Consider the following 18139-nt stretch of genomic DNA (forward strand, 5'->3'; position numbering starts at 1 on the left):
ACATATTAACCAAAGAAGTTAATATTGTTGTTTACTTCAAATTAAAACACTCAGAGAAAGCATGCTTCTTCTAAGCACATCTTGGTACCTGGCATATAAAAACATCAGTGCAAGTAATCTTTCACTGTGTTCATGCAAAACCACATTCATTCTCTCTTGCCAATCAATTATCTACTACTTTATTTAGTTTGCTGTGTTAAATGAAGCGAGCCATGAAACGAGTCACATGCTTTTCATAAAGAGCAACTATAATACCTAAGATGCTTGAGCTCCATAAAGAGTGCTGCCATAATGAGGAAAATTGTTTTAAGATCAGCAGAAATGGGCATTACAATATAGTCACCTTAGGACAGCATGTAATAACAGCTTTATCATATGGTAGAGTAGAAGTGAAGAGTAGAAAGAGCTGGAGTGGGCAAGAGAACAGACAGCATCTTGGAGTCCTCACACAGGTAACCGGCACCATTGAACTGATGAAGAATTGTTGCTAAAATAGAGGATTGAAGTTCTTACACACCAGAACTTCTTAAGTGATTTTACAGCCCATGAAACAGTGCTTTCCATTTCAGAAGGACAGTGTATGTTGTTGTGGGTGCATCTTTCCTTTCACAGGAGATTTTAGTAAGCAAGCATTCAGCAAGAAAGGCTGCTAGATTAGTTTATCTTGAATTCCTCTGAAAGTGAGATGGCTTTTCAAAACTTTATTATAAAAACAGCAAAGAGTTTACTCACCAATTGCTATTAAAATATTTCTTGACCTTAAAACCTTTGGAATATTAACACACATACAAACACAATTTAAGGATTATAAAGAAACAACTAACCAGCTATACCACTAGTACTATGTGCACTACTTAAAGGGACACTTGTCAACTTCTGGTTGAATCTGTCCAGTTCTGAATGCGGGCATAGTGCTGTTTTTGCCCTGCTATGCCAATGTGCCATATGAGGCAGAGGAGTCCCATCCTGTCTCTGTCCACCTTTGCTGGGTTTTTTCCATTTCTCTTAAGCTTTGCAGCTGTGACATGATGCACCAGAAGGGGTGTTTTCCACCAACAAAATTCAATAAACTATTCACACATTGCAGTGTACAAAATGTGGAGCAAAAAATTGAGGTGCATGTATACCCTTTCCATTCCAATACTTTTAATTTTAATAATAGCAAGTACAAGATTGTCCACTCAAGCATCCTCAAGTTGATGATGTCCCTTTAAATATTTGAACTCTATGCTCCGCGCATATGTGTGCTCTTGATAGGATCATATGCTGCCTGAGGCCAAAGCTATGACATAAGAGACATAAATGCACTCAAGAGAAAGACTTAGTAAGTCAATTTCTTGATAATAAGCCTTTCTGCTGATATTTGCAATAATAATGCCTGCAATATCAGTAATAACCTACTACAGTTTTTGATTCCCTTCATTCAATCCTCATATAGTGTACATGAGACCTGTTGAGAACAAACAAGCCCAGGCAGAATTAAAATTAATATTTCCATAACAACAAGCAAAGCTTCGTGGAAACACTGTGAATGGACTAATTTTTCATCTTTCTAATTATTATAATCTATCAAATTCATAGCTGTATCTTATAAGGCAAAAAAGTATTGCTGTGATCCATCTAAGCAAGGGTTTGGAAATGCCATCCTTCTTCAGTACTATTCAACCTAGACCATATTCCTTTGGGGACGGGTGGGATTCTCCAGGTTGGATTTTAAAGTAGTTAGGGGATACAAAAATCTACCTTTAAAAATTGTTTCAGTGCCTCACTTTGTCAGTTATTTATTTCTACATTGACTTTGTCAAGTTTCAGTTCCAGGGGCTGGATATTGTTAAAACTTTGATGTTTAGACTTTCTCAACTCATCTCTGTTCTGTGAACAGAAACACAGATACTCTTTCCAAGCATGAAGTTAGAAGTTCCTTAAAGTATTGAAGCAATCTTTCCTAACCACATAAGCACTGTTTTCTACTCCTTTCAGATACACTTGATGTTCAGAGTTTGCTTTTTATGCACTGTGGGATAAATCATTTGATTCAGCCACCTTTTGGTAACTGAAATGCTGTATTACCATGTTACATAAACCTTTGGAGTTTTCTGAAGTCAAAGCAAGCAAAAGAAAAAAGGGCAGCTGAAGCAATCTGAAATTGGAACTCAAGTTCTGATTATTATTAATACAATTATTGTGATTATTAATTTCTTGATCCTTAATAACTCTAATTATATAAAATATTTGCAAAAGCACCATATATTAAAGGCAAACATATTTGTTCCAAGTCTCACTTAAAACTTACTCCTGACATAATACAGCCTTAGAGCAGAGGCTATGAGCTTTATATATAATTGAAATACTAGATTTATCTTTGAAATAAGCCATGATGAATACGATTTTCATTTTTAGTTAAGGCAAGAAGCTGAAAATTTATTTTCATTTGCTCTGGTAATCCACAGGAAGTTGTGTACACACAGGGTTGAAAATTCATGTGCATAAAAGAAAGCTACTTTACCAATTTTAATATAAACCCTCACTAAAATATAAAGTCAACTTAAGAGTAAATATCTTTCGGATACAATATTTTAAATGGATACTGGAGGTATTTTTGATTATCATTAAGTACAACTAACTTGTGCAAATTCTGTGTCAGCAAAACAATATTTAAAAAATAAAAAAATCAAGAAAAAAACAAAATGAAAATCTGTTACCTCAAAATATCTTTGTATACTCATGTACTGTAATGATTTTAATTGCAAACTACTTGATCCCAGTGTATACAGCTGCATTTACTGTACAGATTAATTCATTCTACAGTAAAATAATTTATCTGTGCCACAATTCAATATTATTGAAATATTTATTTTTCATTTCAAAAAGATTTAGTTACACCTATTGCTTACATAGCTGGTATTAAACCTCACCATTGAATTATCATTATTACAATTTTGAAATTAAATGCATAATAGATTAGGAGGACACTTTTTGAGAAAGTGGAATAAGAAAATATTTCTAAGAAAGAACGCCTTAACTGAAAGGAAAGTTTAATTTTTAATTGAATCTAAAACTGACTGATCTACTAGCTTGATATGCATACATTGCAACATGTTAAAAAAGAACCTGCCTACTTATTAGACAGCACAGAAGGTCATCAAGTACCAGCTAGTAAGGTTTAATGAACAAGAGCTTTAAGCGGCCATAAATGTGACATTATGAACCAGAACATAAAAAATACCTTTTGTACTGACAGGCCTAATTCCAAAAAAGTGTTTATACATTTGTCTAGCATTACTTCTTGATCAGTGGGATGCATATTTTATGACACTAAAAAATATGTCTACATATTTGTAAGACCATGACTTAGTGAATAGCTGTATTTCAAATTAAGTTGCAAATACTTAATATAATTGACAACTATGTAATTTCCCCCAAAAATTTTCTAGTTTATTCACCTTAAAATTTATACACCTTAGTTCTAGCCACAATCTTTTATTACCAATTTAAAACCCCTAACCAACCAATCAAACCTTATGAATGCTTCAATTTTTAAGAAAGCCTCTATGTCATAAAGATTAATGACTTAGCTGCAAGAAAGGATAGCTTTTTCTACTCTTAAAAATGATACAAATGCAATATTTTATTTAAAATTGCTCCTTGCAACTATAAATTATTAGGTTTGAAATCCAAGCAGGATGTTAAACTGTATGACTACATACAATAGCCTTATATACTAGACTGCATTTAATAAAACATCAACAATTTAAATTATCTTCTATGTATAAACAGGCTTTTGAAAATAAATGTGAATGACATCAGTATATCGTAGTGCTTAAAACAACCTCAGTAGCTTTGCTTTGTAGAAAGTTAAAAATGTTTCTAAATCTGCATATATTGAAAAAATCTAGATAACCAGGAAACAAGTAGATCATATAGATTCATTGATAGCAGTACTACCTTTAAGAAAACTCTGAACTACAGGCAAGACTGTAGTACAGAAGATAACAGAATATTCCCCATCAGGAGCAATGACTGACAGTGTATTTGAAATCCACATGATTCATTTTGACAGTTCACAAGTGACTGAGTTTTAGAATCTACTTGAGATGTGAATGGCTAATTAACTGAATTTATTGCTACAAAGAGAAACATTAACCTGATAAAAGGCTTCAGTAAGTCTAAAGGTTCAGTGCATATGTGTGTGAGACGAGGATTTTTTAAAGGTTTATTCAAGGGCAGCTGAAGTAGCCCTTCATTGGGTCTTCATGAAAATAAGACAATTGTACGATCAACACTTCAGCTGAATGCTTGAATCTGGTACCACATCCTCCAGTCTGGCAATTAACACATACAATTAAATAGATGTAGATTCTACATGGACAGAAAGAAGGAGAAATGCAGAAATAAAGGGAGACTGAAGAATCCATGTGGGAAATGAAGGTTCATGCCTTGAGCTGCTGTTCAAAAACCACCTGGATGTGGCACTTGGGGATATGGTTTAGTGGTGAACATGGTGGCGGCTGGACTTGATTATCTGAGAGGTCTTTTCCACCCTCAATGATTCTGTCTCAAATCCTGTGTTCATTTGGTGTCAATACAATTGGTAATCTCTAATGAAAAATATTTTGTTGAATATATCACAAATGCCTCTGCCAGTAACAGTTCAACCATGGAAAAGGAAACAACTGAAAGACTGAATAGATATGTGATAATCTAGAATTCCATTCTGTCATAGAGTACTTAAAAAGATGAATTTTTTCCTACATGGCACAAAAATTTTTTGCATAAATTCAAGCTAAAAAAACTAAATATGTCCTAAATATAGTCATAGTTTATAATGTAGAAGAACCTCTCAACACCTGTGTTCCTGCCCACTTTTATACATCAAGTTGATTACAATGGCAGTGGTCCTGGTAGTGAAGGAAACTAACTGTGCAAAACAGGAGCAGAGAGGTATTTATGTTTGTAATATACTGTTATTTCAATTCACAGCAGATCCTAAACTAGAAAGCTCTCTTAATAGCGAGATGTCTACAAAATGTTTGATCACTTAGTATCTAATGGTTAGAACCATTCTGTAAGAGTACACACATTTATTTGAGTATATAAATTATGAAGAATTTAAACTAGAATCATAACTCTAATAAAATTGCATGATAAATTAGGAAGTAGTGTTCAAAAATATATTTTTATCTCATTTGTTATTATTAATAGATGTAATTGAAGAAATCTGCAAACCTGGCATGTTCATGCATTTTTTACATCAAAGCTATGCATTAGTTTTCAATTCCAACCTTACAGATTTCTAAAACCTAATTGCTCAAAATAGTAAGGCAGATTATTATTGAAAAGAACATAGAAAAACCAAGGAGCTGTGAATATCAGCCATGTCATAAGAAGTCAACTCCTATTTAAAATACCTTAGCAAACTTAGTTAAAAGCTCCATTAAATAGCTGTTATTTGAACAGAACTTCCATCATGTTATAACCCTGTACCCTGTAATCATGCAGTATTTCTGTCTTGTTGGAGCTAACAACTTTCATCATTTTGTCAGTTCTGTCTACAAAACAGAAAATTACCTACAAAAGTTCCTGAGATTTATGCTTTTAATTACCTCCTATCTGCTTCACTACCCTCCATACCCAAAGAATCAATATAGTCTTATAAATAAGAAAAATGTAAAATGTTTGACAGATGACAATGACAGTTCTGTACATTTTTATGTGATGCTATTGATTATTTTGTTTATTATCCTTTTGACAGCATGAATGATTTATTTAAATCTGCAAAGTCAACTTTTGCTAATACTTGCCGAAACTTAAAAAAATTGCCTTCTGGCTTTTTAGAAAGAAACACTATCATCACATCACCTTTATTAGCTTTAAACGCATTCAACAAGATGACCTTCATTGTCTCTTAATGCCAAAGTGTTACATCTGCTTTTCTGATTTGCCTCAAGGTGTTTGCTCCTGATTTTTGAGTCATCTCTTGATTTTTGAGGTGACACCAAAAATCAGGGCTGACTTGCAGTCATTACCCACACAGCAACACACTGTGCAAACTCAAGTTTATTTTCAATCCAATCATACCCTCTGAACAAGACAGTGCCCACCAAGCTGTACCACAGCCAAAGACATTTCTATAAGAAAAAAAGTGTGCAGAGGGAAGCAGACATTTTCACTTATTCTAGGTATCATCAACAGATGACAAAATCTGTTTACAAAAAAGACACCACCAAACAAAAATCAGAACAATGACACGTGGACTGCCCGGCATCATGCATTTCCAAGTTTGGATATAGAGAATCCTGATTGTTGGAAAAAGGGATTTGATTAGTACTGGCATTATTGTATAGTGCCTATACTCCTAAAACTCTCTGGGATTATCACAGAATCCTTTGGGTTGGAAAGGGCTTTTGAGAGCAAGTTCAAATGTTATCACAGCACTGCCATGTTCACCACTAAAACATGTCCCTACGCATCCCACACACTCCATGGGATGGTGACTCCACCACTTCCCTGGATAGTCTGTTCCAATGTTCGACAACTTCCTTTTGGTGAAGAAATTTCTCCTAATATCCAGTCCAAGCCTTCCCTGGACCAACTTGAAGCAGTTTTTCTCATCCTATCACTTGCTTCCTGGAGAAGGAACTAACACCCACCTTGTTCCACCCTTCTTTCAGGTAGGCATAGAAAGTGACCCCTGAGCCTCCTTTTCTCCAGGCTAAACAATCCTAACAACCTCAAGACTAAACAATAAAATAAAAATAATGAGGGAGAAGAGCAGAGAAACTACTTGAGCACAAGGTAATGATTAAGATAAGGAGAAAAGAGCAATTCTGCAGAAACCAAACAAATATCCTTCCAACTACAACTCACTTTTCCTTTATGGCTCCAAGCTACAGCGTCAGATGCCATAACAGAATAGACACCTTGGGGCCAAAGCTCTACAGCTGCTGAAGACTTATTGCCACAAACCAGTTGAAAATGCTACAGAGTCATCTGCCAGAAGGGATGAGAAAGAATGAGCAAGGGGTAGACAGAGGAGGAGTCTACATGGGATAAAAAAAGAGCCATTTCCCCGTTGCCCTCTTGCTTACTCGTATCATATGGATTCAGTAAACTTACTGTTGTGGTTTAGGAATGGCATTCCCCAATTTATCACTCCAGCTAAAATAATATGTTGCTTCCCTTCCTCCCTCCAAATGGAGGCACAAAAGGAAAAGATACCAGGTAGAGACAAGAACAATTTAATGGAACAGTGATAAGATGATGAGAAGTAAGAGATACAATATTAATAACAAAAGGTATAAGATAAAGAAGCTCCCAACAACACATAATAGGGGACTGCTCCATCTGCCACATTTGCATGAGTGGAAGGAACCCCTTCTTAAAGGGAGCCCCTTTTGTCTACTCCAAGCAAGGATGGGAAGTGGTGTAGAACAGTCTCCAGGCCCTGGCCATGCCTCTCCCAGCTACTGCAAAAAATTAGCCCTGTCCAGGGCAGAACCAGGACACTCACTCAAGATGATTTTTGGTTTTGCTGGAATGTCTGTAGTACATAGTATTATTATCACCATAATTACATAATTACTATGTAATTAATCCCAGAATTATTAAAAGGAAAAAAAAAAAAAGTATTTCTTCAAAGGTTAAGCTAGATCTTTTGTAGCATATCTTGCTTCCTCTTGGTGGAATACACATACTGTAAAATCTGACTCACAATCACAATCTGTTCCATGGAGAGGATTCTTCCTCTTCTACTGCCTGGTCTGTCATGGTAGTAAATATAACTAAGTATTTCTCATTTTTTCTGAGCTGGATTATAACACAAGACCATAGCTTGAAGCTCATTGACACATTAGTCATTGCTGCACATGCTCTATCACCACGATGAGGAAATTGAAAAGTAACATGGTGTTTACAGTTAATTTGATGTAAAGATGGAAATACCTGTGTTTATTCCAAAACACTGAAGCACACCCAATTGCAACAGTTAATGGATAATATTGCTTGTTTTCTTTTTTTTATTTTAACTATTTCCAAAAAGAGCATGTTCCTCTGTGTAACAGAATGAAGTTTATGCAGACTAGAAAAAGTATCTCATGGACAATACAATACAATGGTTTCATCAATCTCATTAATATCACTCCTCATAACACTATCCTTCCTAAAATGAGATTTCTAAACTAATGAGATTTCTTCAACTGTACTTGACTCCTGGTATCTACCACCTCCTAAACAAGTTTAGGAAAGAGACCTTTTCTCTATTCCCTCCTCACATTTTTTGCTCATTTCACTTCCTCTATTCCTATACTTTTATGCCTTTTCTCCTCACTGCATCCTGCTTCTCTCTCTGCTCTCTTCAAAATAAAAGAAAGAATATTAAAAGCCTAAGAAGGAGAAGTAAACCAGAAGGCAAACTGAATGAGTGGGCGTTCAGCTCTAGAGGCAGGCATCCCATATGATCTGGCATGTCCTCGGGTGTCCTCTGTCAGTTACTCAGCCTGTTGTGTATGTCCCAGGCCCCTCAGATACTCCAAGACACTTAGATTTAGGCACCTAATCCCCCTCTGAGATGCAGCTAGAGTGTCTTAAGCAGATCATGCAAAAAAATGCTGTTGAAGGCAACCCCAGCTATCTTTGTTGTAATGTTGATGCTACTTTTACAGATATAATTCTCCTGAAGGACTTCAAAGTTCAGGCTATTAAGACAACTTTAGTTTGCTGTTACTTCAGAGATGACGTTTTGTTTTTTCTGTTTTGTGAGACTTTGGATCATCTCTTCTTTACTACAGTTTCTCCTGGAGCTGACAGAGATTGGAAGGAATGTCCAAACTACCTGTAGCAGAATTTATTAGCAGAAATACACAACCTCCACTTTGACCAAAATGTAGCTGAAAATATTAAAAAAGGACAGGCAGAGTATGATGGTGAATGTCTGTAAGTATGAGTCAAATACTATCATTTATTTTTTTGGAAGAGGACAGACATATCAACTTAAGACTAGATAAAATTAAGAATTTGTACACAGAGGTCTTCTCCACGCTGTACTTTTAAAAATCGAAGACTGGGTGATCCTGAAGAGTTCAGTTAGAAAATACTGTGAAAATTATATGGCAGAAAAAAAGTCATTCTACAAGCTTTACTTTTGAAAATAAAATCATCACTTCAACATGTACAATCCCACACTCAAGACAACCTATTTTTAAATATTTAAATTTTAAAATTTCCTCCCATCTCTGATCTTTCTTTTCCTGCAGGCAGCTGCAGATCTCTGCCTCTGAATGTGTGCCAGAACACTCTCACCAAAGCTAAACATTCAGACACATAAGCAAAAGAAACTCAAAACCTTTGCAATTCACTGGATTAATTTAGTGGGAGGTTTGACAACTACAGATTGACTAGTCTGATTTTTTTTTTTTTTGTGTGTATTGATTCAGACCAGTGAGTGTCCACAGTTCAAGGAAAAGATTGCAGGCAAGGAAACCAATTTTCTTCTCACAGATGAATATCCACTGTCTGTGTGTTTCTTGTGCAATTGATAAAACATCCCCAGAATGAGGTCAGCATCCTCAATCACCATGCAAATGAAATTCATTTAGGAGAATAAAAATTAAAAAAAGACACTTAATAGTTTAGTTTTGCCATTTTAATTTCATTTAATTGCATAATTTAGGTCAGAGAAAGTTCAAAGGAATGGAACAACAAGAAGTACGTCAGCCTTGTAAAGCCAGAAGAAACTGTAAGTGTGGAGTGACTGTGCTACAAATCTCATTCTGCAATGTGATACACTGATGTTTTAATGCAGATTAACAGAGTTTGATGCTACTCAAAAGCATGTCACATGGTGGAACTGATTTCCTGAAAGATTCAGCAGTTGCAGCATTCACACCTGTATGACTCCCTTCTTCCCCAGTCAGCAAACAAAGGACAGATTGTAAAGATTATTCCATGTCCTGAGCATAAGTTCACATTATTTTTGGTCAAAAGGGACCAAAAAGAAAAATACATGCAGAGTCCAGATTTTCATTTCTGTGCAGGAGTTTCAATAAGCTAAGAAAAATTAACTGTGAGTATGCAGAACTTGGTTATTACCCCACTACCATTACCTCAGTGAAACAATAACAATGCAGGTTATTGTGGGGGGGGGGGGGGGGGGGTTTTTTTGGGGGGGTTTTTGGGGGATTTTGGGGTATTTGGATAGGTGAGAATAACATCCAAATAAAATTGGATCTCACTCTCAGAAAAAAAGATGCTTATATAAATAATTCCTCAGATTAAATGACTGAACCTGAAGAAAAATTTAGCATCTTATTTCTCAGGAGAAGCTAAATAATGCAATGAAAGGGTAGAAAGCTTTTGAAATAGATTACATTATGAAGACTCATTCTCCAAATATTCCTGGACGTTGAGGTTATGAAACAATCGTGAAATTAGATTTATATTTAAGTATCTTCTGGTATTCAAAACACTGCTATAAACTTAGCACTTTCCAAAATCAAATTTCTGTGTTTTTTGTGGATGTCCTGGTAAATTAAACTGCTGCAGAAAGTAAGGTGCTGCATTTCAGCATGTCAAGTACCACAGCCACAGTGCTTCATCCTTTCTTACAACCATTCATTTCAAAAGGATTATGGTATTTTCTAGTAACTACAACTGAATATATTTATCAAATTTAGGAAGAAAGATCACACCACCCTATTGAATACAGCTGGCCCAGAAGAAGTGTGGCTATAATTTGCTATACTTTTATGATGCCACTATTTAAAGCAGAATATTATATGCACTTTTAGTTCTACTTTGTAAGTCTAGACAGGAAAAATTGCTTGGTTGACAGAAGTACAAAGTGATATAACATATCAGCTCTTTTTTTGTTTGTTTCAAGCCACTCAGTTGTGATTCAGTTTATCTGCCTGAAGTGCTGTTTGTCCACCTGAATGTCAGCACGGACAAAGTGAGTGACCCCTCTCGGGACAGGTCCCATCATCAGGGGGATCCTGACCTCAGGGGGAAAGGCAAGAGTGAGGGCAGCCTGAGCCATGTCACTGGTGATGGATCCACCTCAGAAGCAAGATCCAAGAAGCCAAAGAAAATTTTAAAAAATATTATTGTTTCCTTGATTTAATCAGTAAAAGGACATACCTGGACCAAATGTCAGAGCAGAAAAGATTTTTTTCCCCCTTAAATCTCAACCTTAAAGTAGAAAGACAAGCAAACTAAATATAAAATAATGACTTCTGAGATCATTTAACTAAGCAGATATTGCCACTTCAAAGGAAGTTTAATAAGCTTGTCTAAACGATGACAGATTTAGAAATCAATTTGAAGCTGAGATAGCACTGCTTCAAAATCCTCACCAGCCTAGACAAGAAAGGCAAACTGGGGAAAACACTTCACAAGACGCTTTTCAAAGTGCAATGTTAGAGGCAGAGAAAACCAGGGTAATGGGTATGGGTGCTTTACTGCAAACGTCTAGGAGCATAAAACACCCCAAAGGCTTTGGAGGAGGTGCCTGCAAACTGTTTCTGAGACCAAAATTATGGCAGACAAATATGTAATATTAACACATCACTTCAGGATTTATTCATTGAGTTAATAAAGACTAAAAGAAAAATCTAAGAATTTTTATTTTTATTAACTCAATGACATTAGTAAGAGTCTCCTAGAACAAATACATACTCCTTAACTGTCAAAGGTTATAATCTTATTAGTTAGAGTTTCCTTGAATTTCTTTAATTTTCAAGTGACTTAGGATGAAACATTAAATGGTTATATGTTTTAAAAACACCAGTGTACTCTTTTGTAATGATTTTTTTTTTAATTAACCTCCAGGAAACAGTTTCTTTGAATTTCTCATACTCAAAATGACAGCTAGAACTAAATGTTTATATTTATTATAAATGAAAGTTTTTGGAAGAGTGACTTCATTCAGAAATGGAAAGACATATCAGCAAGGACATACCAACAAGGAAAAGCTATTTCTTCTGGAAGAAAATCAAATATGACCTGGAGAACTCACTGGGAAGCTTTTCTGCTTCACCTTCTTTTTTTTAAGGAAAAAAACCTCAGGCAAACATTTCTTTTCGCAATACTTGTTGAAGGTTATTATACCATCAAATGGGATATCACCTATGGACATGGCATTGGATATCATGCCAGAGCTATCCAAGAAAATTAAGAGTTCATGCTGTATGGATTTCTGCCACTGAAGGGACAAAAAACCCCACCAGGCTGAGCAGAATGCAGGTAGAACTGGAATGAGTTATTTGGGAAAAAGAGATTTAGATTAATTATATCTAATGCACCAAATTAAACAAAAAAATAAGGAAGAAAATTGGCAATACTCACATCAGAGTTAAAACGAAGCTGGCAGACATTACAGGAAATGACTTGCTTCTTCTTTGGGGGAATGGACACTCCAAATGTATGGTTTATGACTGCTTTTTGCACAGGATCCATCTGGAGAACAAACAATAACCAATTTACAACTTTTCAGGGTAATAAACAGTACAGAAGAAAAATTTAGAAAACCAAAACAAACACTTCCAGCAAAAGGCTCTTTTATTTTTTTTTGAGATAAACAGGAGAAATAAGATTCCAGCCCTCACAATAATTAGATTTAACATAGGTTAGGGAATTGGTAGCATGCCAAAGCTGATGAGGAAAAGGCAGCTTCATTGTTGCTGTCATCCCCAGGTTACTAAACAGTTCTTTCTCCAACCCTGCAAATGTTCTGGGGTGCAGGGCCCCCCTACAACACCTGAATTGCAAATGAAAGCCCTCCCCTATCAACCACTGCCCCAACAGACACAGTACAGAAGCCACTTCTGCACCCTGACAAGTCACTGTCATTTATTTCTACATGCTTTCCTTTGAGTGATAAATATTAGCACTTATTTGAAAAATACTCTCTCCTGGAGATCTCTTTGTGAAAGGAGGCTCTGCTACAAATAGCACTTGTTGGGAAAAGAGGCTGCAATCCCCAAGCATTTCCATGCAGAACTGGTCAGTGACAGAGCCCATGGGAAGGCTGAAGTTCGGAGGAACATGAAGGCAGTGTTACACCAGGAAAGTTAGCATGCTTCAGAAAACATTTTAACACTGTAAGAAACGTGACATAAGGGAAAAATCTGAATGTATTACCCCTAAATTTGACTGAACCTTTTCAGGAACTCAGAACTGATTACATCTTTGCTAAATACCAGGACTGCTGTTGGTCATGAATATGCTCAGGACCACAGAGCGCTCTGGGCAATGACATAGGGTGTTCAGAAAACAGAGTTCAGAACTGCCACTGTATCAAGGCCTAAGTCCTAACATGTCATTCTTCCTGATGTGACATGAATACATATTAAAATTCATTTCCTGAAGCAAAAATACTCAAACCAAATTTTCTAATTAAAGGAAAAGCAGAATATCTGGTCTGGTCTCACAACTGATTCTGCTCTCAGCATGATGTTGAACCAGATGACATCTGAGACCCCTTTCAACCCAAATGATCCTATGAGCATCCGTGTATGTGTGGTCCCTCATCCTTATCTAAGATAAACAACGGATTCTGAAGAGGAGAAAAAAAATGGAAGTTTACAACAAAAGATAAGTGCTTATTTCCCCATTTTGTTTTTAAACCAGTTCAGAAGAAAATAATTTGATTTTTATTAAGTTGGAGTTTTCTGAAGCTTGCTTTGCAACCACAGTGTTATTTTTTTTCCTTTACAGTACTATTAGAAGAAACCAAACCTGCTGTTTAATCCCAGGTGATACACAAGACACACTTGGTACTAAGCTGACTTGCAAAAGGATGCGAGAACAGCTGAAGTAACTGATCCACTGAAGAATTAGAACAGGAAATTACCTGCTTCTAGACTTTTTAAACATGAAGATAAAGACTAATTTTCCCTTAGTACAAATTTTAAGCTTCCAGAGAAGCCTACACTACTGACAATTTTCTGCACATATATGTACACCCACAAAAAAACAAATTCAAGAAAAACATTACTGCATTGTAAGAAGATATTCCTCAATTACCTAACACTAAACACTTTTTTTTTTTGGACAGTGATTACATATGTTTATTGCTGCATTCATTTTAAACCAACTGCATGATTTTGTAAATGGCATTAGTGACAAATTTTCCAGAGAGGTAATTTAATATTTATCTTCTGTCACTACATACTGTATTTCATTGCCACAGGGGTACCAGGTGACAATACAAAAGTAAAACCACTTCATCTGGAATGATCTACTAAATTATTTAATGATGCATTGTTATTACAATGAATTGTGACAAAAAAAAACCCAAAAACTGAAATAAATGCCCTTGTTACCTGTTTCTTCTATTTCTAGGACACAGTGAGAATTCAAAGTCTAAAAGCTTAAAACACAACAAAAAAACCCCATCTTCTGACTTGCACCATTTATGGCATCGCCTTACATAGTATATCAAAATTATACATGCAGATTAAAAGTTTTTGAGCATCCACTTTATAATAGATATGACAATCAATACATACTACTATATTTATTATACATGTTAAAATATTGCTGTATTATTAGGGAAGAGTTGGCTGGGTTTTTCTTAAATGGAAGATATGTTTTACACTTCAACTTAAATACTAAGTGTTAATCAGTTAATCTAGAAGAAAAGAGTAATGTTCGAAAGTACCTCAACCATTTGGAGTGTCTGAGATCGGTGAAAAGAAATAGCAAAAATACCCACAAGTGTCTGCAGTCCCGTTTAAAACAAAATACAAAGGGAAGAAGCAGTGATCAGTGACTCCTCTGTGCACTCCACGTAACAATCCACAGCGAAGGCACTTCACAACCACAAGGCAGACTGTGCACAACGTCCCAGCTTCAAACAGATGCAGCAGCACAAGAACAAAAACCCACGAAAAGAATACAGCTCATGCTGCCTCCAGAAAGTACCACTTGTGATCCCCAGGGGAGCGGGCAATGATCCCTCCCTAACCAGAGCCCGGCGTGCAGGCTGGCCATGATTAGAATTCAAGACGTGCAACATTAACAATTAATACACTGCAAATATATCAGAAACTGGGGTGGATTACAGCACACTGGAAAAATAAAATAGTATCTCTCTGTTAGAAGATTAATGCTGCAGGGCAAACTGATCTTATCCCTACACAAAATTAGTCTCTTCACTGCAGGGAGGGAGGGAGCAGGGAAGAGGGAGAGAATTATTTGTTGAGGTATTTATTAGGAAATGACACAGCATAGTTTGCCCAGTGGGAAGCACCAGTATTTAAGAACCAGATCTATAAAACAAAATAATAACAGAAGCTAACAGCTACCACAAATGCAAATAAAAATCTGCACTATGCTGTTTATGCTACAGGGGAATTTAACAAAGCAATTCATAGTGCTCTGGTAGACATAATTAGGTTTAACAACCTGTTAGTATTGATCTCCTCTTTTAATTGGTTTAATAAAAAGTTAAATTTAAAAATGTGTTTCCAAGAAAGTTGAAGATAACATCTCTTTTGCAATGAGTCTCATTAAAACCACCCAAACTATCAAAGCAAGCAAGGACTAAGAGAATTCAGACAGAAATACTCTATAACTACTGAGATGTGCAGCAAGAACTTTAAAGGCACCTAGAAAATACAAGTGTAGCAACAGACAGGACAGAACAGGGGCAGCACAGACTTTATATTTTCTACTGTTTTTTTCATATTTTCCCATGAAAAATTTTCCACTAGGGTGTTTTCTGTGTATTTGATAAATTCCACTGACTTTCTCTTGGATAGTTACCCCTGAAACTGATGTACTCTTTGCATGCACTTCCAATGCCTACAGTCCTCAGTGCCAAGAAATTATTTTTGTTTAAATATACTTTCCTAAAATTCAATTTTATAAGACCTGTACCACATCCCGAGTGATTTTTGTGCTATTCAGTCATTCATATGGAAATCATTCAATTCCTTTTTACATTCTTGTTGCCCACATCTATTCTACCAAAAAAATAAACTAATTCAATTAAATATATTGAAGATATGGACAGGAACCATATAAAATACTCTGGGTAGATCAGTACTGAACTATGAAATGATGTTTTCAAGGAACCACTAGTATAAACCTGAGCTCTCACTCCCAAACTTCATGGCCAATTCCTAGCACACTACTTTCTATGTCAAGTTTTGTGAATCTTTACTTCCATGTGCCTCACTTCAGAATATCTAGATGTAACTTTACCAACCACTATTGTCTGGCTTGTCAGTCTCATCAAGGTTTTTCACAATTTTTGTTGTCCTTCTTAGTCATCACTACCTTGGAGAACTTTGCCAATAGCAAATTTCCTCAGCTCAAATTTCCTTACCTCCCAAGCATCATTTTGTCATGCAAGAGTCTTCTTATGCCAAATTAGTTTTCTTAAAAAATTTTTGCCAAGGGGTTTTGTGAAAGACCTTGTTGGTAATTCAGACTATGTAGATTTAAACATCCTTATTCACATGTTTGTTGACCCTTATGAACAGCCTTGTAAATAAGGATTTATCTTTACAAAGGCATTATGTTGACACTTTACAGGCAGTTTACAGGATGAGGTATTCTACTATACTGCTCTTATTGAGGTACCTATTCATTTGCCTGGTAAAAAGCCCCATTCTCCATGGAATGGGTTTTAAAAACTTGCATCGTATTTGCCACCTTTTAGTCCTCAGGTACCAAGCCAGTTTTAGATGACCTGTTACACCTTATCATCAGCAATTCAAGCAATTCATCCTTGAATTCTCTTACCATTCTTGCTACCAGAAACTCTCCCTGCCCTGCTGTGTATCATGGTACCACAGACTCTTCTGGTGCCTCCTGGGAAAGGAACCAGACTACAAAGAGACATGGAAGTAGTCACAGGAAGAAGACGAAAGAAAAAAAAAAGTGTTGGGAGAAGTTGCTTGGTGAAACTGAAGTTCTGTTTATTTTGAAAGATCTCTTTATATACAGCAGACTGTACAAATACCAATTTGTGAGCCTCAGAAATAAACTGCAATGATCCTGAGGGGAGGTAAGTAACAGAAGCATAACCTTAAACCTGAGTAAGGTTTAAAGTTGTGATTGGCAATAAATGTCCTGTTACCTCTTATCATGATGTAACTCTTGGGTCAAATATAGAGTTAACTGTTAGACAAGCTTTTGTAAACATAATATTGATACTGGGGATAAGGGATGTAACTCAGTATCACTTAACCAGCATGTATAATAAGCTTCTGAAAACCACAGAGAGTGGCCTTCAGCGTACTATGTTGGTTTATTCTGATAAAGAGAAGTTTTAAACTGTATGTGGAACAAACTGATAATATAATCCAGTATTTCCCTCCAGAAAAAAAACAACTGCTGGCATATATAAATTACCAGTTCAACATCTAAATTAAGTTCTGCAGCTCCCTGTGTGTCTGAGCTCCAGTTGTTATGAAAGCCAAGCACACTGCCACTGTGGAGAATGATCATACACTGAAGCTTATAATAAATTCTGCCAGATACAGACAGCCCCCACCATAACTCTACATATTACAATGACTGAAAGAGTGCCAGAAGTGAACAGACATACTCAGCAAAGCACATACTTAAAATGCCCAGCATTAAAATCAGAAACATTAACATTGTGATGTAATGCTTGGCATGCTTGGCCAACACAAACCAGCAAAAATCTGTTCTCTCCACGTTTGTGTTGCTTTTGTTCCAACAGGGAACATATTTCTCATTTGACTAATTCTAGGCATAATTTAGTGTTCAAATCACTGCAATTCTGTCACACATTTCATTGTTTATTTTGCATCAGAAACACTTGTGCCAGCTCTACTGATGGAGCTCTACCTGCAAGGAGGTTGTAGCAAGGGGAGCGTCACTATCTTTTCCCAGGTAACAAATGACAGGACAAGAGGAAATATCCCCAAGTTGCACCAAGGGAGGCTTAGACTGGATATTAGGAGAAAAGTATTACTGAAAGGGTTATCAAGCATTGCAACATTGCCCAGGGAAATAGTGGAGTGTCCATCCCTGGAGGTATTTAGATGTGTACATGTGGCACTGAGGCATATGGCTCACTTGTGAATTTGGCAGTGCTGAATCAATGGCTGAATACAATGATCTTCAGGGTCTTTCCCAACATAAATCACTCTGTGATGTGAACAAC

At 36.2% G+C, this 18139-nt stretch overlaps 1 protein-coding gene across 4 annotated transcripts in view; it reads right to left on the reverse strand.

The window, feature by feature from the left end:
* ZNF385B (zinc finger protein 385B) overlaps positions 1-18139 on the reverse strand; it is a 156856-nt gene that overhangs the window by 24524 nt on the left and 114193 nt on the right. For all 4 annotated transcript variants that reach the window (XM_041403370.1, XM_041403369.1, XM_041403373.1 and 1 more), the window contains one exon: positions 12340-12450. In XM_041403370.1, the coding sequence (XP_041259304.1) occupies positions 12340-12450 (111 nt within the window). The remainder of the gene's footprint in view (positions 1-12339; positions 12451-18139) is intronic.

The sequence above is a fragment of the Onychostruthus taczanowskii genome, unplaced genomic scaffold (assembly GCF_017590055.1).
Source record: "Onychostruthus taczanowskii isolate IOZ18803 unplaced genomic scaffold, ASM1759005v1 scaffold20, whole genome shotgun sequence".
NCBI lineage: Eukaryota > Metazoa > Chordata > Aves > Passeriformes > Passeridae > Onychostruthus > Onychostruthus taczanowskii.